General features: G+C 44.9%; 2 protein-coding genes across 5 annotated transcripts in view; one reads left to right on the top strand and one right to left on the bottom strand.

The window, feature by feature from the left end:
- kctd4 (potassium channel tetramerization domain containing 4) overlaps window positions 1-20,831 on the bottom strand; it is a 30,162-nt gene extending 9,331 nt beyond the window's left edge. For 2 of the 3 annotated variants that reach the window (XM_072260812.1, XM_072260811.1), the window contains exon 1: window positions 20,726-20,830. The gene's annotated coding sequence lies outside the window, so the exon portion shown is untranslated. Of the gene's footprint in view, window positions 1-20,725 lie in introns of all 3 variants that reach the window. The other variant, XM_072260809.1, reaches the window with a different exon arrangement.
- gtf2f2b (general transcription factor IIF, polypeptide 2b) overlaps window positions 1-24,927 on the top strand; it is a 133,694-nt gene that overhangs the window by 67,114 nt on the left and 41,653 nt on the right. For both annotated transcript variants that reach the window (XM_072260808.1, XM_072260807.1), the window contains one exon: window positions 12,095-12,176. In XM_072260808.1, the coding sequence (XP_072116909.1) occupies window positions 12,095-12,176 (82 nt within the window). The remainder of the gene's footprint in view (window positions 1-12,094; window positions 12,177-24,927) is intronic.

Below are 24,927 nucleotides of genomic sequence, written 5' to 3'. Positions count from 1 at the left end.
TGCGTGATATGTTCGCGTATTGATCTCTCATTCTATCCTGTCATGGCCTTGCACCTTCTTGTCTGCCTGCACTGCACTTTCTCTGTAACTGCAACACTTTATTCTGCATTCAGTTATTGTTTTTCCCTTGTACTACCGATGTGATGAAATGATCTGTATAGTTGGCATACAAAGCAAAGAAACCTATTTGCTAATTTAAATTTGAGGGAGTACAGGCTCATTCTGACGGTCTCTGTATCTCACCAGTCAATGTGGTGAATCATCATCACACTCAGCCTTTTGCTAGTATATCCTTCCTTATAATTCAAGTAGTTCATGTGACATGTTTGGGAAAAGTCCTTAACTTTACATTCAAATATGTGCTGCGGTAATTTGTGGGACACAGTAATTCAGTTGTTGGCTCAAAACTGGAAGGAAGTTTCAGTGATGCCTACAACATCATACATTCCAATCTGTAACTGTGCTACAAGTTCATCTACCTTATTCCATATACTGAGTGCATTCAAATATAACACCTTCAGTCCTGTATTCGCCCTTTTCGATTTTGTCTGCCTTTTACATTTCAACTCATCCAGTTGACTGCAATTTTGCCAGATCATAAGCCTGTCCTTGCTAGAAGTCTCACTACACATTGCCTCTGTTTGTAAACCTCATCTTCAACACTACAGGACGATCACTCTGGTTCCCATTCCCCTGCCAAATTAGTTTAAATACACTCGAACAACTCTAGCCAACCTGCCCACAAGGATATTGGATGCCCTCGGGTCCAGGTGTAACCCATCCTTTTTGTACAAGGTGTACCTTCTCCCCAAAAGATGCCAATAATCTAGAAATCTGAACCCTTACCTCCTGCACCAGGTCCTCAGCCATGCATTCATACGCAAATCACCGTATTTTTACCCTCACGAGTTTGTGTCACAGGCAGCAATCTAGAGATTACCACCCTGCAGGTCCTGTTTCTCAACTTTCTACCTAGAGGACATTAGGTAGGAACTAAGAAGAGTCGATCGGGAACTCCAATTTTCTGGCAAGTCCACACTGGACAAGTGAAGGGTGTTTAAACATCAATTGCACAGAGTACAGGAAAGGTATGTAGCTGTTGGAAGGAGGGACAGGGATGGAAAGATAAGAGAACCTTGGATGTCGAGAGAGGTGATGAATTTAATCAAGAAGAAAAAGGAAAAGTATGTAAGGCCTCGGAAGTCAGAATCAAACGGAGCACATGAGGATGATAAAGAAACCAGAAAAGAAGTAAAGAAGGGAACTAGGAAGCTAGGAGCCTTGGCAGGATGGATAAAGGTAAATCTCTAAATGTTCTATATGTACATCAAGAGCAAGAAGTTAACCAGTGAGAGGGTAGGTCCACTCAAGGATAAAGAGGGGAACATTTGCTTTGATGCAGGGAATGTGAGTGAGGTACTTAATGAGTCCTTTAAGCACTTACCAAGGAAAAGGATATGGAGGACCAGGAGATCAGTGCTGGGTGTATAAATACATTTGTGTGTTTAGAGGTGTTTAGAGGTCAAGGAGGAAGAAGTGTTGTGTCTCCTAAGGAGTATTAAGGTGAATAAGCCCCCAGGGCCTGATGGGATTTACCCCAGTTTATTGAAGGAGACAAGAGATGAAATTGCTGGGGCCATTTTCTTCATATCCTCTCTAACCACAGGTGAGGTCCTGGAGAACTGGTGAGTGGCTGATGTTGTACCTCTATTTAAGGAGGGAACAAGGGAGAATCCTGGAAACAATAGAGTGGAGAGTCTTGTGTCAGTTGTAGGAAATTGCTGGAGGAAATTCTTAGGAATAGGACATATGAGCATTTGAAAACCCATGGCCTAATTAGGGAGAGCTTGGGTTTGCGTGTGGCAGGTCGTGCCTTATCAACTTGATTGAGTTTTTTGACAAGGTGACAAGAGAGATTGGGTTTGCGTGTGGCAGGTTGTGCCTTATCAACTTGATTGAGTTTTTTGACAAGGTGACAAGAGAGATTGATGAATGTAGGGCAGTGGATGTTGTCTACATGGATTTTAGTAAGGCATTTGACAAAGTCCCTCAGGGGAGACTATTCTAGAAAATTACAATGCACGGTGTCTGCGGCAAATTAGCTGTTTGGATTCAGAACTGGCTTGCACATAGAAGAGAGTGGTAGTGGTTGAAGGGACTTACTTGAGGTGGAGGGCTGTAATTAGTGGTGTTCCGTGGGGATCTGTGCTGGGATCTTTGATGTTTGTGATGTATATAAATGACCCGAATGAAAATGTAGTTGCGTAGGTTAGCAAGTTTGCAGATGATACCAAGATTGGTGGAGTTGTGCATTGTGTAGAAGACTGGCAAAGAATACAGTGCAACATAGATCAGTTGCAGATGTGGGCAGAGAAATGGCAGATGGAGTTTAACCCATGTAAAAATGAGGTATTGCACCTTGGTAGGGCAAATGCAAGGAGACAGTACACTGTTAAGGGCAAGATCCTTAACAATGTTGCTTATCAGAGAGATCTTGGGAACAAGTTCATAACTCCTTGAAAGTGGCTACACAAATTGATAAGGAGGTTAAGAAGGCTTATGGAATGCTTGCTTTTATTAGTCAAGACATTGAGTTCAAAAGTGATGAGGTTATGTTGCAACCTTATAAAACTCTGGTTAGGCCACATCTGGAGTATTGCATACATTTCTGGTTGCCTCACTATAGAGAGGATGTTGAGGCTTTGGAGAGGATGCAGAAGAGTTTTATCAGGATGTTGCCTCGTTTCGACAGCATGGGCTATCACAAGAGGCTGGACTTGGGTTGTTTTCTCTGGAGCACCAGAGGTTAAGGGGGAGAGGTTTTTAAGATTATGAGAGGCATAAGTAGAATAGACAGGGAGCATCTGTTTCCAGGGTAGAAATGTCTCATACCAGAGAGGATAGAGGCTTTGAAGGTGAGAGAAGGTAGGTTCAAAGGGGATGTGAGGGGTAAGTTTTTTACTCTGTGGAATGTGCTGCCTGGTATGGAGGTAGAGGCAAATACATTAGAGGCTTTTAAGAGGTGTTTGGATAGGTACATGGATGTAAGGAGGATGGAGGGATATGGACATTGTGTAGGTAGGAGGGATTAGATTTTGGGTGTTTTTTTGGTTTACATTTTAGCTGGTTCGGCACGACATTGTGGGCTGAAGGACTTGTTCCTGTGCTTTACTGTTCTGTGTTCGATGTTCTAAGTAACTTGAATACTTTTAAAAGGCAACAAATATGTTAAAGAAAGTGGAATGGAACATTTTGTTGAAAGGCTAAGGTGAGGTAGTTAAGACAAGTCAAATCAAGATTATTGTTATTTAACTATATACATGTATATAGAAACGAGAAAATATTTCTCCAAACCAGAGTGTAAACACACATAACACACAATAACTTATGAAGGTAAGGTTAAAATCTACAGATGAATCACACATAACTAACAAACTAAAGTGCATTAATATTAAATATTGTGGGGTACACAACGGATTAACCAGTGTCACTTTGAATACAATGCAGCAGGGAGTTCAGAAGCCTGATGGCCTGGGGGAAGAAAATGTTTCCCATCCTGACTGTTCTTGTTTTTATGCATCATAGTCTCCTGCCTGATGGTAGAAAGTCAAAGAGGATGCTGGATGGATTGTGGGATCCTTAATAATACTAAGGGCCCTGCATATGCAACACTCCTGATAAATGTCCCTGATGAAACTCCTATGATCCTCTCAGCTGTTCTCAGAGTCCTTTGTGGGGACTTGCGGTCTGATGCTCGACTGCCCCCATACCAGATGGAGATGCAACTTTCTGGTCATTCTCAATGGTGCTCTTATAAAATGCAGTTAAGATTGTGGTGGGTGGGGGAGCCTTGCTTGCCTCAGTCTTCTTAGGAAGTGGAGGCACTGCTGTGCCTTCTTGTTCAGGGAGGTGATATTAAGGGACCAGGTGAGGTCACCCATGATGTGAACTCCCAGGAATTTGCAGCACTTGACTCTCAACAGAGGAGCCATGTACTGGCAGAGGTGGAAGGTTCATCTGCACCTTTCTGAAATCCACAATGATTTCCTTGGTTTAGGTTGTTCTTCTCACACCAGTCCACCAGCTACTCCACTTCCTCTCTATACTCCGACTCATCTTCGTCCTTGATAAGGCCAACCACTGTTGTGTCGTCCACAAACTTGATGGCACAGTTTGAGCTGGATCCTGCGACACAGTCATGTGTCAGTGGTGTGAACAGCAATGGGCTGAGCTCACAGCCTTGGGGAGCACCAGTGCTCAGTGTAATGGGACCAGAGACGTTGCTGCCCGCGCAGAGGGAGGTGTTGAGACCCAGCAAGGACAGTTTCCCCACAAGTTTCTGGGGTATGATGGTGTTAAATGCCAAACTGAAGTCCATTCACAGCAGTCTGGCATATGAGACCCCATTTTCCAGGTGGGACAGGAGAGAGTGGAGGACGGAGGCTATTGCATCGACAATGGATCGATTTGAGTGAAAAGCAAACAGGAAAGGGTCCAGTGTAGCCGGGAGAAAGGCTTTAATGTGCTCCTTGACCAGCTGCTCAAAGTATAGAATAGACTTTTATAGATTATAACACCAGCACTAACTAAATGGATCAAATGCTTGTCTTTTTGCTGTTTATTCTGTGATGGGCTATTTCAAATTGAAATAGGGCCTGAATAAAAGGGAATTTGGAGATAATGGTCTCCCTGCCTTGTGGAGATGCTTTGATCTGGAGTTAGCCATTATCTGATATCTGAGTGGTGAAAATGTTACTTTCTCTGAGTAAATGCCTGCTATCTTTGCCAACAGTGACTTAATTTCAGGAAAGTTCCCTCAGCAGTAAATCTTTTGAGATATCACTGGAGTGTGAAGGATGTATATGTTTGTATTATTTCTTTGCATTTTGTCAATTTGAATTGAACAGAAAATGAAGCTATTTTCACTCGGGTTATGCTAATGGCCAAGCTAGTTAGATTTATTTTTTGCATGCCTAGCTCTAAATCTGTCATAGTAGTCATACTTTACTGATCCCGGGGGAAATTGGTTTTCGTTAGAGTTGCACCATAAATAATTAAATAGTAATAAAACCATAAATAGTTAAATAGTAATATGTAAATTATGCCAGTAAATAAGTCCAGGACCAGCCTATTGGCTCAGGGTGTCTGACCCTCCAAGGGAGGAGTTGTAAAGTTTGATAGCCACAGGCAGGAATGACCTCCTATGACGCTCTGTGTTTCATCTCAGTGGAATGAGTCTCTGGCTGAATGTACTCCTGTGTCCACCCAGTACATTATGTAGTGGATGGGAGACATTGTCCAAGATGGCATGCAACTTGGACAGCATTCTCTTTTCAGACACCACCGTCAGAGAGTCCGGTTCCATCCCCACAACATCACTGGCCCTAGGAATGAGTTTGTTGATTCTGTTGGTGTCTGCTACCCTCAGCCTGCTGCCCCAGCACACAACAGCAAACATGATAGCACTGGCCACCACAGACTCGTAGAACATCCTCAGCATTGTCCGGCAGATGTTAAAGGACCTCAGTCTCCTCAGGAAATAGAGATGGCTCTGACCCTTCTTGTAGACATCAGAAATATTAAGAAATTAACAGGACTCTCAAATAATCTAGGAGCTTGATTTTCTTTTGAAAAGTTACTGTTTGTATGCTTATTTCTGTGCTTGCTTTAATCCATGATTTTTGGAAACCATAATCCTCCTGAATTAATCACAGAAAGCACTTCACTGATTATTGAATGATGACCAGATCTCCTCATCAATGTGTTGTTCTTTTTGAATCCTACTTAAATTAACCCTTAATATACAGATAAATTAATTATTTGGTGAAGAGTATATTTTTCCCTGTTATAGGACACTGAATGGTATTTGTATGACTTTTGTGATGGGCAAAGGCGAGAGCTAGCATTGTTATATGTCAGCATTTATACAGCTGTACTACCGTGGATCAGATAGTTTCCCTACAGTGATATACAGTGTTTATTGTTGCCATTATGGCTTTATCTTCCACAAATCCGGCGAATTTCTGAGGAAAATAACAGCACAGTTTGTTTTACGCAGCTTATTGGGTCTGGGTAGTTTTGTTTGGGGAGGGGGTTATTTACTTTCTTCAATAGAGCAGATCGTAACTTTGTCTATTTGGAGGCTAAAAATGTTTCTTTCTGGTTGCGACAGAGTGAGATTACTAAAGGCAATGATTAATTAGAACCTGGAACAGGGCAGGGTTTTGTTTGTCCTTTTCAGTGGTTGATCAAGCTGCCTCCTACCAGCGGATGGAGAAGAAAACACAAAAGCCCCCTTTCTCTGACGTGTGACCCCTGCTAGAGTGACTTTATTTATCAACTTAGAGATTCACAGAACAGGCCTTTCCAGCCCAATGAGCCGCACTACCCAGCACCTACTGATTTAACCCTTGCCTAATCACGAGACGACCTACAGTGACCAATTAACTTACTAACCAGTAAGTCTTTAGGCTGTGGGAGGAAACCAGAGCACCTGTAGGAAATCTACCCGCTCACAGAAGGACGTACAAACTCCTTACAAATGATGTCGGAATGATCTTCAAACTCCGATGACCCGAGGTGTAACAGCATTGCACTGACTGCCGTGTCACCCCTCTGTGCGTATGTCTGACGAGAACGAAAGGAGCATCCTTGCAGCACTCTCACAACTGAATAACCCTCTCAGCTTGCCACTACTGTTCAAATAAATAATGGTTGTTGGTTTGCAGCACCAATGAATGTTTGAGCCAGTGTTCCAATGACTGTTCAACGAGAAGCTGAGCTTCAGTAGAGAGAGGGCTGCGTTGGAGTTGGATGGGTTGTGAAAATGATCACTAGAACAGTTGTTATGTCTACTTAAATGCATGTATTTTTCTGCAGTATGGGTTAAGTGCGCCATTGTTAAGCAGTCGCGCTTCTATCTTGCCATTTAATTACTGTTGTGCTACTGAACCAGTGGAATTGGGGCTTAAGCTGACACAGATGCAGATTGTTTACTTGTGGGTTTCTCTGAAGGAAATGAAAAGACTGGTTAAGTTTTGTATAGTTAACTCTTCAGCCTAGAAATTGATGTATTAATCACAAGTCACAAATAAAAATCATTTTTGTTTTCATACAATTGCGCTCATCACAAAATTAGAAACCTGCCATTCCCACCATCGTAAAATTGGACCAGCTGTTCCCACTGTTCATAGAATTGGTATTTAGGTGATTGGCTAATATAGATAAATTCAATTTGAATTTCAACAGTAACAAATACTGCAGCTGAATTTGTATTGAATTTAACACTTTCAAAATCACTGGATTTAAACAAGAATCAAATTTTGTGACCTTACCAAGCTCATTGCAACCTCATATAAAATTTGACTGTCCACTTTTGGAGCAGTTCACCTGAGCACAGCTGACATTTCTCGTGTCATTAACGCGTGAAGCACCTTTCTCCAGTGTTTCACACACAACAATTGAACTATAATGTGCAGACTGCTCATGATTCCAAATACAGTAAGGAGAAGCCCTGAAGCAAGTAGAGTCTTTATGGTGTCGTTGTCTGTTGCTGTGTGTGCCTACCTGAGTTTTAATGCACTGCGTGGATTTATACATTATGTTAAGTCTCAGAATAGATATTGGTGCTCCAAATACCAGAGATCACAGCAATGGACTGACCAATATTGAACAAATGGGTATCAACCCCCCCACCCCCTCCCCATTTTCTCCCCCCCCCCCCCGTACAGCAGCCTTTAACGTTGTTCTATTGTGGCTGCTGTGAAGAGAGGTCTTCAAGACAGAGATATGTTTCCCATACATTCTAGCAGTGTGGATGCCACTGTTCATTTTGAAAGAGCTGCCCTCAAGAAACATCTAGGTCACCATTTAATCAGAAATTGGGAAAAAACCAGTCCAACAAGTTTTTAAATGTAAATTGTCCGCAGTGAAAGGGGTGGTCCTGCAATTAGACACGAAGTCTAAAAGTACCACCCCTTTAATGCACCGAATAGTAGTTAAAAAACATTAACATTTTATTTAGCTTCAGGGTGTTGCATTTTTAAAGGCTTTATGCTCTGTGACCTGGTTATGGGATGTCAGTGTTCAAGGGATCACTGGATCACAGCTGTACTTCTTTCTTTAGTATTTATTCAGAATTAATCTGTGATGTTAAAGCCTGGATACAGTTTTTTAACTTGCTGTGTTGCATTTGAAGTTCTTGCTGCTCTTTGTAGTCTTTTGCAAACAGTAAATATGTGATTTTTAATTAGAGAGCAGGAAAATGTTTTTCTGCCACATTTCTCCAGCCTCGACTTTATCTGTTAAGACCATAAGACATAGGAGAAGAATTAGGCCATTCAGCCAATTGACTCTGTTCTGCCATTCCATCGTGGCTGAATTACTATCCCTCTCAACCCCATTCTCTTGCCTTCTCCCCATGTCCCCTGACACCCTGACCAATCAGGAACATATCGAACTCTGCTTTAAGTATGCCCAATGACTTGGCCTGCATGGTGATCTGTGAGAATGAAGTCCTCAGATTCACTTCCCTCTGGCTAAAGAAATACCTTCTCATCTCCAAATGGACATCCTTGTATTCTGAGGCTGTGCCCTCTGGTCCTAGACTATAGGAAACATCCTCTCCACATCCACTCTATCTAAGCCTTTCAATATTCAATAGATTTCAATGAGATCCCCCTTATTCTTCTAAACTCCAGTGTGTACAGACCCAGAGCCATCAAATCGTCCTCATACATTAACCCCTTCATTTCTGGAATCATTCTCATGCACCTCCTCTGGACCTGCTCCTATCCCAGCACATCTTTTCTTAGATAAGGGGCCCAAAACTGCTCACAATACTCCAAGTGAGGTCTGACCAAGATCTCATAAAGCCTCAGCATTACATCCTTGCTCTTGTATTCTAGTCTTCTTGAAATGAATGCTGACATTACATTTGCCTTCCTTACCACCAACTCAACCTCCCAGCTAACTTTTAGGGAATCCTGCACAAAGACTCCCAAATCTCTTTGAACCTCTAATTTTTGAATTTTCTCCCTATTTATAAAATAGTCTAAGCCTTTATTCCTTCTACCAAAGTGCATAACTATATACTTACCTACACTATATTCCATCTGCCACTTCTTGGCCCGTTCTCCCAATCTAAGCTTCTTCTGCAGATTCTTTGCTTCCTCTACCTTCCCCTTCACCTACCTTCGTATTGTCCACAAACTTGGCCACAAAGCCATCAATTCTGTCACCTAAATTATTGATGTATAACGTGAAAAGAAGAGGTCCCAACACAGACCCCCATGCAACACTACTAGTCACGGGCAACCAACCAGAAATGGCCCCCTTTACTTCCTGTCAGTCAGCCAATCTTCTATCCATGCTAGTATCTTTCCTGTAATGCCATGGGCACTTATCTTGTCTAGCAACCTCATGTACAGCACCTTGTCAAAGGCCTTCTGATCCAAATAAATAACATCCACTGACTCTCCTTTGTCTATTCTGTCTGTTATTTCCTCAAAGAATTCCAACAGATTTTTCAGGCAAGATTTTCCATTAAGGAAATTATGCTGACTTTGATCTATTTCGTCATGTGCCCCCAAGTACCCCCAAAATCTTATCCTTAATAATGAACTCCAACATCTTCCCAACCACTGAAGTCAGCTAACTGATCCATAATTTCCTTTTTTTTTGCCACCTTATCTTCTGAAAGAGTGGAGTGATACTTGCAATCTTCTATTCTTCTGGAACTGTTCCAGAATCTAGTGATTCTTGAAAGATCATTGCTAATGCCTCCACGATATATTCACTTATGTCTTTCAGAACCCTGGGGTGTAGTCCCTCAGGTCCAAGTGATTTATCTAGCTTCAGACCTTTCAGTTTCCCAAGCACCTTCTCCATAGTAATATTAACTGCGGTCCCTTCAACCGAGACTCTTGAATTTTTGACATTTTGCTAATGTCTTCCACAGTGAATGATGCGAAATACTTATTAAGTTTCTTTGTCCCTCATTTCTACCTCTCTATATCATTTTCCAGCAGTTCAATATCCACTCTCACTTCTTTTACGCTTTATATACTGAAAACAATTTGGTGTCCTCTTTTATATTATCGGCTAGCTTATCTGCATATTTCATAATTTCTCTCCTTAAGGTTTTTTTATTTCAGCCTTCTGTTTTTTAAAAGCTTCCCACTAAGTTTTACTATATTATATGCCTGCTCTTTTGCTTATATGTTGTCTTTGACGTCCCCTATCAGTCACAATTGTCTCATCCACGACTACTTCATCTTTGGGATGTATCTGTCCTGCACCTCTGAATTTCCCCCAGAAGTCTAGCCATTGTTGTTCTGCTACCATCCCTGCTAATGTCTCCTTCCAAACAGCTTTGGCCAGCTCCTCTCGCATGCCTCTAATTCCCTTTACTCCACTGTACTTATTTATTTGTTTAGTGACACAGCATGGAGTCAGCTATTCTGGTCCTTCGAGCCGTACCCCACCAACCCCCAGCAAACCCGATCTGACCCTAGCACAATTTTCAATGATCAATTAACCCCTCCCCCCCGCAGTATGTTGGACTGTGGGAGGAAACTAGAGCACCTAGAGAAAACCCACACATTCTACAGGGAGGACGTACTCCTTACAGAGGGCACCAGAATTAAACTCCAAATTCTGATGCCCCAAGTTGTAATAGTGTCTTGCGTACCACTACAGTGCCATGGAGCCAATGGTATTGATACATCTGGGTCCAGTTTCTCCATTCAATCTGTAAGATAAATTCTGTCATATTATGATCACTGCCTCCTAAGGGTTTCTTTACCTTAAACTCCCTAATCAAATTTGGTACATTACACAATCCCCAATCCCAAATTGCCTTTCCCTCAGTGGGTTCTAAAAAGCCATCTTGTAGACATTCAACAAATTCACTCTCTTGGCATCCAGCATCAACCTGATTTTCCCAAATCAGCCTGCATATTGCAATCCCCCATAACTATCATAACATTGCCCTTTTTACACGTCTTTTCTGTCTCCCTACATCTGGGCTACTGTTTGGAGGGCTGTATATAACTCCCATCACAGTTGTTTTACCCTTGTAGTTTCTTAACTGTACATCTTCCAATCTATGTCACCTCTTTCTAAGGTTTGAGTTACCAACAGAGCAACCCCACTCCCTCTGCCTATTTGCCTGACTTTTAAGTAAGATGTATATTCTCAGATGCTGAGCTCCCAACTATGACCTTCTAAGCCATGAATCAGTGATGTCCACAACTTTATACCTGCCAGTCTCCAAGCTGGGTACAATATTAACATTTTCAAAACACTTGGATAGTTACATGGATAGGAAAGGTTGAGAGGGATATAGGCTAAATGTGAGAAAATGGGACTGGCTTAAATAGGTGTCCTAGCCAGCATGGACAAGTTGGACCAAAGGCCCTGTTTCCATGTTGTTTTACTCAATAACTCTAACTGCGCTACGAGATCATCTACCTTATTCTGTAAGTGCATTCAAATGTAACACCTTCAGTCCTGTATTCATCACCCTTTTCAAATTTGCCCCCACGTTACACTTCACCTCAACCCACTGACTACAATTTTGCCCTGTCATCTGCCCGTCCTTCCTCAGTCTCACTACACACTGACTTGACTTGTATACCAACTGTTCCGTCCTCAACTTCATCACTCCGGTTCCCACCCCCCTGTTCAGCTTAGTTAAACCCTACCATGGTTGTTCCCCTTTTCAGTGTTCATAACAGTGTTAAAGAGAGTGGAGCCATGCTGTTCTTCTACTCACACTGAAACTGGTACCTCGGCTGTTTTCTAGTTGGTCAGACAAGGTCCGTAGTGATCCAGTGCATTGGGGGAAGAGCACTGGTGCTCCTTTATATCAAGGCACAAAACATCGAACCACGATCATACCATGTGGTAGAACGTAATAAATGGTTGGTGATTGTTTTTCATCTTCTGCTCACTGCATTTGAGATTGGGTAGAGGCTACCTGGTTTATGACCCATTCTTACTGTAATTTTTGATATTCTGAATTTTAGTTCTGTTCTTAAAGCTGTATTTAATTCTCAAACACTCATTTGATGTTTTCTTTTCTCACCCTAAGAAAAACTAACCTTTGAAGGTGTTGTGGTTCAGCGTGCAGAATGTAGACCAGCTGTCAATGAATCTTACATGAGATTAAAAAGGTCAGTAGTAACTTTGGTAACAAAATAAGAGTTTTGTTTAAATTCAATGCAAATATAGCTGCTGTATTTTTTTTAGTATTGAATTTCAAAATTAATGTACCTACCTTTTTGGGCTGTGCAGAGGCCTACAGGAGCTAGGAGTGCAAGCATAAAAAGAGCAGACTCAGGTAAAGCCAGTCTTTTATCGGCAGCTCAGGTGAGGGGAGTGTGTCAGTGTCAGAGCCCTACGGAAGTTGGGAGAGAGAATTAAGAAGGAGCAGATTCAGGCAAGGCCGGCCTTTTTGGGCTGTGCAGGCGCAGAAAGTGTCAGTGTCAGTGGAGTGGGCCAGTAATAGGGTGTGAAGGGTTTGGCTTATCAGGCTTTGGCGTAAACAGGCGAAGGCAATTAAGAAGAGGCAAGCCTTTCTCCTTTTTGGTATAGAATAGTCAGGGTGGAATGCTCCTATCAGACCTGGGAATTTGGGATACCTGACTGTTTCCATGATGACTACATCTACGGAAAGTGCACCCAACACAGAGCCTGACAGACTGGGCAAGGAGATGGGGCTGGAGTTGGAGGTTCTCAGGATCATTCGGGAGGCGGAAGAGATTATAGACAAGACTTTTGAGGGAGTAGTCACACCCAGAGTACAAGCTTCGGACAGTAGATAGGTGACCGCCAGGAGAGGTAAGGGGATTAAGAAGTCATTTCAGGGTTCCCCTGTGGCCATTCCCCTCAGCAACAAGTATACCCCTTTGGATACTGCTGGGGGCTCCCAGCAGCAGCAGCCAGGCTGGTGGCACAGTGGCCGGCTCTGAGGCTCTACAGGGAAGGGTAAAGTCTGGCAGTGCCGGGGGGGGGGGGGCGGGCTCAATAGTTTGTGGAACAGAAAGGAGATTCTGTGGCTGCAGAAGAGAAACCAGGATGGTGTGTTGCCTCCTGGGCGCTAGGGTCCATGGGAGAGGGCTCAGCCAGGGGTCATGGTAATATTGGCACCAATGACATAGGCAGAAAGGTCCTATGTATTGAGTATATAGAGATAGGAAAGAGGCTGAAGAGAAGGACCTCCCAAGGTTATAATCGCTGGATGACTCCCGGTGCCTAAGGGCTCATGCAGCTAAGAATGGGGTGGTAGCACGGAGGAGTGAGTGGCTGCAGAGGTGGTGGGACAGGGTTCCAAGTTCACGGATCATTGGATTTTTCTGGGGAAAGGGTGACCTGTACAAGAGGGACGGGTTGCACCTGAACTGGAGGGGAACCAATTTCCTGGCCGTGAGCTTCACTGATAGAACTCGGGAGAGTTTAAACTAGCTTTGCAGTGGGCTAGGAAACAGGCCAGTAAAGGAAGGATCAGGCCAGAAGGTAGATGTCAGGAAAGGAATTGAAAAGCAAAATCAAAATAACAAGCTGTGATGGATCAACTAATTTGAAGTGTGTATATTTTAATGCTAGGAGTATTATGGGTAAAGGTGATTAACTTAGACCATGGATTGGTATATGGAACAATGATGTTGTAGTCATTATTGAAACTTGGTTGAGAGAGGGGCAGGAATGGGTGATTAATTACCAGGTTTTTGATAGAGGAGGAGGTAAGAGAGGGTATGGAGTTCTAAGCCTAATGGAGGACAATATCACAGCTACACTCAGAGGAGACATAATGGAGGGGTCAGACACTGAGTCTGTCAGGAACAGGAAGGGTGCAATCACACTGATGGGATTATACTACAGACCCCCCCAGTAGTTACCGATTCATTGAGGAACAGATATATAATCAGATTAAGGAAATGTCTAAAAATAGAGTTGTTGTCATAGGGGATTTCAACTTCCCTGATATAAGCTGGGACCTTTTTAGTGTAAGGAGTTTAGATAGGGCTGAATTTGTTAAGTGTATCTGGGAATTTATTGTGTATATGTGGATGGTACAACGAGAGGAGGGGCGGTATGGGACCTGATGTTGCATGATGAGCCGGGCCAGGTGACTGACCTTCCAGAGGGTGAATAGTTAGGCCACAACTCCCTAACTTTCCGGATAGCCATAGATAAGAATAAGTATGATCCTTGGGGGAACTGTTTTAAACTGGAGTAGGGCAAATGTCAAGGGGATTAGGCAGGAACTAAGAAGTGTTAATTGGGAACGCCTTTTCTCTGGCAAGTCCACATCAGACATGTGGAGGGTGCTTAAAGATCAACTGCACAGAGTACAGGAAAGGTATTTTCCTGTCACAAGGAAGGACAGGGATGGAAAGATAAGAGAACCTTGGATGTCCAGAGAGGTGACGAATTTATTCAAGAAGAAGAAGGAAAAGTATGTAAAGCCTCGGAAGTTAGGATCGAACAAAGCACATGAGGAGTATAAAGAGCCAGAAAAGAAGTAAAGAAGGGAATTGGGAAGCCAGGAGCCAAATCCTTGGCAAGTAGGATTAAGATGGATCCCAGGGCATTCAATACATCCATCAAGAGTAAGAGGATAACCTGGGAGAGGGTGGGACCATTCAAGGATAAAGAGGGGAACATCTGCTTGAATGCGGAGAATGTGAGTGAGGTACTTAATGAGTACTTTGTTTCAGTATCTACCAAGGAAAAGGATGTGGAAGACCAGGAGATCAATGCTGAGTGTATAAATATATTTGGGTGTTTTAGAGGTCAAGGAATAGGAAGTGTTGTGCCTCTAATGAGTATCAAAGGTGGATTCTCAGAGCCTGTTGGGATTTACCCCAGGTTATTGAAGGATGCAAGAGATGAGATTGTTGGGTCCTTGACCAGTATCTTTTTATCTTTAGCCATAGGTGAGGTCCCAAATAACAGGCAAGTGGTTAATGTTTTACCTCTGTTTAAGAAGGGAACAAGGGAAAATCCTAGGAACTTTAGACAGGAGAGTCACACGTCAGTTGCAGGGGAATTGATGGAGAAAATTCTGAGGGAAAGGATACAAGAGCATTTGGAAACCCATAGCCTAATAAGGGAGAGCCAGCATGACTGTACGGGGCAGGTCGTGTCTTACCAACTTGCTTGAGTTTTTTGACAAGGTGACGAGAGAGATTGATGAGGGTAGGGCAGTGAATGTTGTCTACATGGATTTTAGTAAGGTGTTTGACAAAGTCCCTCATGGGAGGCTAATCCCAAAGATTAAGATGAATGGGCTCCATGGTGAATTGGCTGTTTGGACTCAGAGCTGGTTTGCGCATAGGAGACAGAGGGTAGTGGTTGAAGGGACTTATTCAAGCCAGAGGTCTGTAATTAGTGGTGTTCTGCAGGGACCTGTGCTGGGACCACTACTGTTTGTAATATACACAAATGACCTGGATGAAAATGTAGATGGGTAGGTTAGTAAGTTTGCAGATGATACCAAGATTGGAGGAGTTGTGGATAGTGTAGAAGACTGGCAAAGAACACAGCACAATATAGATCAGTTGCAGATATGGGCTGAGAAATGGCAGATGGAGTTTAACCCAGATAAATGTGAGGTGCTGCACTTCAGTAGGGCAGATGCAAGGAGACAGTACACTGTTAAAGGCAAAATCCTTAACAGTATTGCTTAGCAGAGAGCTCTTAGGATTTCAGTTCATAGCTCCTTGAAAGTGGTCAATAATGTGGTTAGGAAAGCTTATGGAATGTGTGTTCTTATTAGTCGAGGCATTGAATTCAAAAGTCAGGAGGTTATGTTGCAACTTCATAGAACTCTGGTTAGGCCACATCTGGAGTATTGCATACAGTTCTGGTTGCGTCAATATAGGAAGGATGTTGAGACCTTGGAAAGAGTGCAGAAGAGGTCTACTAGGATGCTGCCTGGTTTAGAGAGCAAGTGCTATCATGAGACACTGGATAAACTTCAGATGTTTTCTCTGGAGCATTGGAGGCTGAGGGGAGATGTGATAGAGGTGTACAAGATTATGAGAGGCATAGATAGAGTGGACAGGGAGTATCTGAGGGGAGGCATGATAGAGGTTTACAAGATTATGAGAGGCATAAATAGAGTGGACAGGGAGTATCTTTGTCCCAGGGTTGAAATGTCTAATACCAGAGACATGCATTAAAGGTGAGAAGGGGGAGGTTCAAGGGGCCGTGAGGAGAAGTTTTTTATTCAGAGAGTGCTGGATGCCTGGAAAGCACTGCCCGATATGGTGGAAGAGCCAAATACATTAGAGACATTGGGATAGGCACTTGGCTGGAAGGAAGATGCAGGGATGTGGACATGGTGTAAGTAGGAGGGATTAGTGTTTGAGTGTTTTTGATTTGCTCTTTAACTGGATCAACACAACATTGTGGGTCAAATGGCCAGTTCTTGTCCTGTACTCTTCCAAGTTCTGTATTAGTCAATCACCTAAAAACAGCGAAATGCTACTCATGACTTCCTTCCTACATAGACAAAAGATTCTTTGCAGAAGACATTGTGTGATTCTTAACAGGTTTACGTTCAGTGTTAACCATATTCAAGCTGTTCATGGGCACCTTTCATTTGTACTCTTCTTTCAATACCAGAGAAACAAGGTCACATTTTATTAGCCAGCTGTTATATGGCACAGAATTAGGTATTTGGTGTTTTTGATGTTAAATATGAGCTCCAGTTGCAAAATTTCAGTTGTAATCAGTGAATACAAGTCCGAGATCCAGCAAGTGTGATTGTAATTGGTGGATGTGTATTTTAATAACCCAATCCATCAACACAGAAACTGTTTTAGAATAATTTTGTCCCCAACTCCAGAAGGCATTTGTGATTGGTGGATGAGCAGTTTAACGCAAAATTCATATAAAAATTTAATGAAATTGAAAATAGAGATATTTGAAGGCAAAAATGCATGTTTTGATCCTTTTAAATCTGCAATTGATTGAGATTTGTTCTCGGGCTTTATTGTTGAAGATGAGGGATGGGTTTTAAGAGAGACAAGATTACTGAGAATGGCTTGATCGATTAGTGTTACAAAGAAAGTAACAACTTTGTACTGGTATATCTGTGAGGATGGTGTTGCTTTCAAGCAGGGAATTTCAAATACAGTATTTTTGGCATTTTGGAAGTTATTACATTTAGAAATCGCTACAGCTGCACAACCTTAGGACAGAGCCTTGATTTTGTAAAATTGTTGGCATGGGAGAGTGAACAGGGGGCCGAGCAGTATATAACCATATAACCATATAACAATTACAGCACGGAAACAGGCCATCTCGGCCCTTCTAGTCCGTGCCAAACTCTTACCCTATCCTATTCCCACTGGCCTGCACTCAGCCCATAACCCTCCATTCCTTTCCTGTCCATATATCTATCCAATTTAACTTTAAATGACAACATCGAACCTGCCTCAACCACTTCTGCTGGAAGCTCATTCCACACAGCTACCACTCTCTGAGTAAAGAAGTTCCCCCTCATGCTACCCCTAAACTTTTGCCTTTTAACTCTCACCTCATGTCCTCTTGTTTGAATCTCCCCCACTCTCAATGGAAAAAGCCTATCCACGTCAACTCTATCAATCCTCCTCATAATTTTAAACACCTCTATCAAGTCTTCCCCTCAACCTTCTACGCTCCAAAGAATAAAGGCCCAACTTGTTCAACCTTTCTCTGTAACTTAGGAGATGAAACCCAGGCAACATTCTAGTAAATCTCCTCTGTACTCTCTCAATTTTATTGACATCCTTCCTATAATTTGGAACCAGGCACTTGGGATGAAATAGGAAATGCTAAACCCCATTGGCTGTTTTTTTGTGACTTTTAGCTGTCATTCCAGCTTCATTAGGGAAACTTTCCTTTGTTTCTTTCTTGGTTCTGTTGGTTTAAAAAGTACGAAGGGAATAAACAGAATGTTAGGTATCAGAAAGCACAGCCTGGCAATTACCATGCTTTCACAATGACTGTTTGTGAATCTGCTGAATAAAATGCATTTCATATTAAAAGTACCACCCTTTTCTTCACTGAAGCTTTGCTTTTTCCTGCTACATGAGTAAAGATTTGTGCATGCTGCCTGATCTTCCTCTATGTCCATGACCAGCCTTCGATGATTCTTACTAATCTCGCAGTCCTTTCTGCCAGGGCTGTATTAACACACTGAGTGAAACAGCTCTTTAAGGACACCTTTGGTATGCTGGGTTAAAGCAGTTCATATTTATGCTCATAAGTGAAAAGGAAGGCCATAGGAAACTAAATTTCACACACCACATTTGGTACTGAAACAACAAAGAGGTAAAGCGTGACATAGAGTATTCTAACTAGTTGCCAAGCAACAAACACATCCAAAAGAACACCAACTATTACGTGCAACCAGTTTTCAAATGGTAATCCTGCTCATCATTGATTCCAAGAGGCTTCAATTTAACCACTGAACTTTGTTGAATTGGTTAACTTCAGTGAACATTTTATTTGGACTGTATTGGAGCAGAGTTAAGTGAAGAGTAAATGCATTCAGCTTTAATTCCTGAAACTGACTGTTAATTTGATATCTGATTAAAAAAAAATGTGCGTGTGTGGTGCAGTGTCAGATTCATCTGTGAACTCTTCGTGACCAGGCTACTTGCCAAAAGAAAGAACAGTCATTCAAATGAGGCACTGTGCACCGACAAAACCAATTTACAAAGAATGGAAGAAAATAGAATTAAATAATATTACTAAGGAAGAATATAATTTAAGTCTCATCCATCTTTGAATAGAGGTTCTCTCTTTGCTTAGATAAGATGCATATCTGTGTTCAAATTTTTTTTAAACGTAAATGTCATAAAATATGACTGGTACACACATGAGTTTGATCTGATAAAGCGTTTAGGGACATATGCTCTTCACGAGAGATAACCTTACCCATAATCAACAAACTCCCCAGAGTGCTGACCTTTGCAAGGAAAGGTTCTTGAATGTTAATTATTCAACGTTATTAATGCTAATTATTCAGTTTGTAAATGCACTCTATGACTACCAAATGTTCAATAAAAATGAATTAAACCAATTGCATTCAGAATGATATGTAGCTTTAATAAACGGTTGGGTTTTTTCCAATTTAATAAGAACTGTGAATGTGCTTGTCAAAGCTCAGCTGAATCTGGAGAGTCTATATACAACCTGAATGCAATTTAAACAACTTCTGACTGACTTGTTTGTATTTCTAAATTAAAAGGAAGATAGTTGAAGGTGGGAATAATCTTAGATTTAAAACCTCAGAGAGAGAGTGACAGCAGTCAGAGGCAGTTAACAGTTTATTCCTTTTATTCCCCATTTTTGATCAGTTGCATTGTAATAGAATTGTTCTGGAAGCTAAACTAAATGTTTCATTTGAGTAACTTTTTTTCCCTTGTGAATATGCTTCAATCTAGAATATAACAGATAATCATTTAGCATTGTGAATCTGATGTTCACTGTCGAAATGAGGCAGAGATGCCAAAAGCTTAAAATGGCTGAAGTTGAAAGAGCTACTGGGTGTATCCAACCCCCTTCAGATTATTGCAAACAATTACTATTTAGTTCCAACAAGCTCTTCTCTATTTTTGTAGTCCAGTTATGTAGTAATATTTTCATTATTTTGCTGGCTGAGAGAAGTTAGTAATTATGATTGTTAGCGAGCTGCGTTAGCTGTTGGTTAATAGTTCCATTTTAATGAATTTAATTCCCTACCTCATAATTGTTTTCAGTAATATTTTGTTCGTGAATATGTCCTGAACCGTAAGGTGAGAAATAAGGAATGTTGACATTCATAACTCATTTTTAAATGAATGCTGGTGTGGGTAGTAACACTACAATGAAAACAAAGAAGTGATTGTGTGTCTTAGAGGCTACTCCTCAAGCAGAATCTGGCATTGCAAGCACATAAAACAGAAACTAATAATCTGCAGGACTTTGTAAATGCTTCCATATCACATAGGAATAATTGGATACTAAATAATGTCTGACAATTAGCGCTCTAAAGCAGTATGATACAGATTATTTGTCTGCAAGTCCTCCAGTGCCAAATAAGCAGCAAGTCCCTGTGAAATTCAGGGACAAAACTGAGTGATGTGATGTTTTGGGAGAATGACCTACCTCTATATCTATAGCTTTAGTTGACAAAGGCCATCAGGGTTTCCTTCCACACTTCTAATCTCAGAAAGGGTAGAGAAAATTATCAACTGCAACACACCGATGTGGAAAAAAAAATCAGTCATGAAAATTCTTGAAAGATGAAAAATGTTATTGTGCCAACAAACTGCAAGTTTCCCAGTTTCTGAAATAGTTTCTGTAACGGACTTGCATATCCTTGAGAGAATTAAAAACAGCTGTCAACTCAGCCCAAATGCTTCTGTAACTGACTGGGCTGAATAAGTGTTAGATCTGCAGCTTGGTGTTCAAAATATTTGCACAGTGACATTTAAAAAACAATCTAATGTTTCACTAAGACATAGCATACAGTGGCTTCAATTTTGAAAAGCATGGTAATATACAGTTTTTTTCAAATGCTTTATTCATATTCCAAAGCTTACGAATTTGATGTCCACATCCCTGACAGTGGTTGCTGTAGGATTCCTGGTGTTAATGTAATAAAAGACCCACAGAATGCTATGTTTCTGTTAATAATTCATAAAAGAGGGGTTGAAAAAGTACATTAAAAATGTATTCTTACCTTTTGGAAGCAGAGGTCATTTCTTTAACAGCTGATAAAGGTTTGTAGTTGAAGTGACTATGACTTGCCAAGGCACGACTGTACGCTGAAGGAGAGGAAATGAACGCTGAGGAGCTGCTGATTATTGCAGAAGTGTGGCAGTGTGACTCAGAGTATCCCAGAGTTGAGTAACTGCAAATTACAATCTTCAATCCAAGCTACTGAACACCTACATTGGTATGTGTCTAGCAGACATTAAATTCACCATATTGCACTCGTGCAAAAACAGAAAGAGTATGAGACTGGTGTTAGCAAAGAGATCTGCTTGTAATTCTTTCCATTTCGCTATTAAGTGTTAAAACTGTAACCACATGATTCAGCAGATTAGATGCTAACAGGACTCTTGGCTATAATGATCACTATCATTGTAGCTTGTGAAGTACGGCTGAATCTAGTAATGACAGAGATCGTTCGCAGTTGTTGTATCGAATGGCCTTTAAGCAACAGGTTCAATCAATTTCCCAGCTTTGGACACAATTCAACTCTACTTTGTCACCGGCAGTGGTCAGTGCAAACCTGGCTGGTGTGACACAACCCTTCAGCCCACCCACCTTCTCTCACCCCGCTTTCTCCCTACCATGGTCTCTCACACCAGCCTTCTTCTCTCACTACTTTCACACCTCCACCTTCTCTCCACCCACCTCTCTTCTCAACTTCTCTCCCCACCTTCTTTCCACCCACTCTCTCCCAACTTCTTCACCACTTTCAGCCCTTTCAAATTTTCCCTGTCCATATTGTTCCCCCTCCAAATTCTTTTCTTCTTCTTTCCTCCCTTTTTCCTTTTTTCCTTGTTCCTTGTGTTGCCTCCCATTCTCCCTACCTCCAAATTCTCCGGGCCCACCAAATTCTCCTCTCCTCTCTAACTTCTCCCCTCCACCTTGTCCCCTCCACCTTGTCCCCTCACCTCCTCCCCTCCACCTTCTCCCTCACCTTCTCCCCTCCACCTCTCCCTTCCACCTCTTCCCCTCCACATTCTCCCCTCCTCTCTTCCATCTCCTCTCTTCCACCTCCCTCCACTCCTTCCTTCCTCCCCCTCCCACCCTCCACCCCCTCCAGCTCCACCTTGTCCCCTCCACCTTGGTCCCCTCCACCTCTCCCTTCCACCTCTCCCTTCCAACTTCTCCCCTCCACCTCCCTCCCTTCAGCTCCCTCCCCTCCAGCATTCTCCCCTCCTCCTCCCTCCTTCCACCTCCCTCCCCTCCATCTCCCTCCTCCTCCATCTTCTCACCTCCACCTTCTACCCTCCCCTTTCCTCCCTTCCACCCCCACCTTCACCTTCACGCCTCCACCTTCCCACCCACCTTCCTCTCCACCCCCTCCCCCAACTTCTTCCTCCACCTCCCTCCCTTCCACATCCAACTTCCTCCCTTCCACCTCCCGCCCCTCCACCTCCCACCCCTCCACCCTCCTCCCTCTCACCTTCCTCCCCCACCTTCCTCCCTCCACCACCTCCTCCACCTTCCTCCCCTCCATCTCCTCCCCCCACCTACTCCCCTACCACCACCTCCACCTTCCTCCCCCTTCCTCCCTCCACCTCCTCTCCCCTCCCTCTCCCCTCCTCCTCCTCCTCCCCTCCTCCTCTCCCCTCCTCCTCCCCTCACCTTCTCCCCTCCTTCTTCCCCTCAACCTCCTCTCCCCTCCTTCAACCTAACTCCCACCACCTTCCAACCCTCCACATTCTCCCCTCCCCTTCCTCCCCTCCCCTTCCTCCCCTCCCCTTCCTCCCCTCCCCCTCCTCCCTCCCCCCTTCCTTCCCTCCCCCTTCCTCCCCTCCCCTTCCTCCCCTCCCCCTTCCTCCCCTCCCCTTCCTCCCCTCCCCCTTCCTCCTCCCTTCCTCCTCCCCTTCCTCCCCTCCCCTCCCTCCCCTCCCCCTTCCTCCCCTCCCCCTTCCTCCCCTCCCCCTTCTCCCTCCCCCATCCTTCCCTCCCCCTTCCTCCCCTCCCCCATCCTCCCCTCCCCTTCCTCCCCTCCCCCTCCTCCCCTCCCCCTTCCTCCCCTCCCCTTCCTCCCCTCCCCTTCCTCCCCTCCCCCTTCCTCCCCTCCCCCTTCCTCCCCTCCCCTTCCTCCCCTCCCCTCCTCCCCTCCCTTCCTCCCATCCCTCCCATCCCTCCCAATCCCTTCCTCCCATCCCCCTTCCACCATCCCCCTTCCTCCCCTCCACCTTCCTCCCATCCCCTTCTCCCCTCCACCTTCCTCCCATCCCACTCTCCCCCACCTTCCTCCCATCCCCTTCCTCCATCCCCTTCCTCCCATCCCCCTTCCTCCCATCTCCCTTCCTCACCTCCACCTTCCTCACCTCCCCTTCCTCACCTCCCCCTCCTCATCTCCCCCTTCCTCCCTCACCTCCCCCTTCCTCCCTCACCTCCCCCTACTCCCCTCCCCTCCCCCTTCCTCCCCCTCCCCTCCCCTTCCTCCCCCTCCCCTCCCCTTCCTCCCCTCCCCTTCCTCCCCTCCCCTTCCTCCCCTCCCCTTCTCCCATCCCCCTTCCTCCCAAGCCCCTTCCTCCCCTCCACCACCTCCCCCAACTTCTTCCCTCCACCTCCCTTCCTTCCACATCCAATTTCCTCCCCTCCACCTCCCGCCCCTCCACCTCCCGCCCTTCCACCTTCCTCCCTTCACCTTCCTCCCCTCCAACTTCCTCCCCTCCAACTTCCTCCCCTCCATTTTCTCCTCTCCCACCATCCTCACCTCCACCTCCTCCGTCTCCCCTCCTCCATCTCCCCTCCTCCATCTCCCTCCTCCATCTCCCCTCCACCTCCTCCCCTCCACCTCCTCCCCTCCACCTCCTTCCCACCTTCCTCCCTCCACCTCCTCCCCTCCACCTCCTCCCCCTCCTCCTCCTCCCCTCCACCTCCTCCCCCCCTCCTCCTCCCTTCCACCTTCTCCCCTCCACCTTCTCTCCTCGCCTTCTCTCCTCCACCATCTTCCCTTCCGCCTTCCTCCCCTCCACCTTCCTCCCCTCCACCTTCCTCCCATACCCTTCTCCCCTCCACCTTCCTCCATCCCCTTCTCCACTCCACTTTCCTCCCATCCCCCTTCCAACCCTCCACATTCTCTCCTCCCCTTCCTCCTCCTCCCCTTCCTCCCCTTCCCCTTCCTCCCCTTCCCCTTCCTCCCCTTCCCCTTCCTCCCCTCCCCTTCCTCCCATCCCCCTTCCCTCCCCCTCCTCCTTCCTCCAAACCCCTTCCTCCCCTCCACCACCTTCCCCAACTTCTTCCCTCCACCTCCCTTCTTCCACATCCAACTTCCTCCCCTCCACCTCCACTTTCCACCCCTCCACCTTCCTCCCCTCCAACGTCCTCCCCTCCAACTTCCTCCCCTCCAACTTCCTCCCCTCAACTTCCTCCCTCCACTTCCTCCCTCCAACTTCTCCCCTCCAACTTCTCCTCTCCACCATCCTCCCCTCCACCTCTTCCCCTCAACCTTCTTCCCACCTTACTCCCCTCCACCTCCTCCCTTCACCTGCTCCCCCTCCACCTTCTCCCCTCCACATCCTCCCCTCCGCTTACTCACCTCCCCTTCCTCACCTCCACCTTCCTTTCCTCCCTCCCCCTTCCTCCCCTCCCCCTTCCTCCCCTCACCTTCCTCCCCTCCCCCTTCCTCCCCTCCCCTTCCCTCCCTCCCCTTCCTCCCTCCTCTTCCTCCCTCCTCTTCCTCCCTCCCCTCCCCCTTCCTCCCTCCCTCCCCTCCCCTTCCTCCCTTTCCTCCCCTCCCCCTTCCTCCCCTCCCCCTTCCTCCCCTCCACCTTCTTCCCCTCCACCTTCCTCCCCTTCCCTTCCCTTCCACCCTCCACCTTCCTCCCCTTCCACCCCCACCTTCACCTTCCTCCCCTCCACCTCCCCCAACTTCTTCCCTCCACCTCCCGCATCTCCACCTCCCACTCCTCCACCTTCCTCCCATCCACCTTCCTCCCTCCACCTTCCTCCCCTCCACCTTCCTCCCCTCCAACTTCCTCCACTCCAACTTCCTCCCCTCCATTTTCTCCTCTCCACCATCCTCACCTCCACCTCCTCCATCTCCCCTCCTCATCTCCCTCCACCTCCTCCACCTCCTTCCCACCTTCCTCCCTCCACCTCCTCCCCTCCTCCTCCTCCCCTCCACCTCCTCCCTCCTCTTCCTTCCCTCCTCTTCCTCCCCCTCCTCCTCCTCCCCTCCTCCTCTCT

This window comes from Mobula birostris, chromosome 6 (assembly GCF_030028105.1).
Source record: "Mobula birostris isolate sMobBir1 chromosome 6, sMobBir1.hap1, whole genome shotgun sequence".
Taxonomy (NCBI): domain Eukaryota; kingdom Metazoa; phylum Chordata; class Chondrichthyes; order Myliobatiformes; family Myliobatidae; genus Mobula; species Mobula birostris.
The sequence above is the reverse complement of the archived record's forward strand: the minus strand, read 5'-3'. Positions and strand labels throughout refer to the sequence as shown.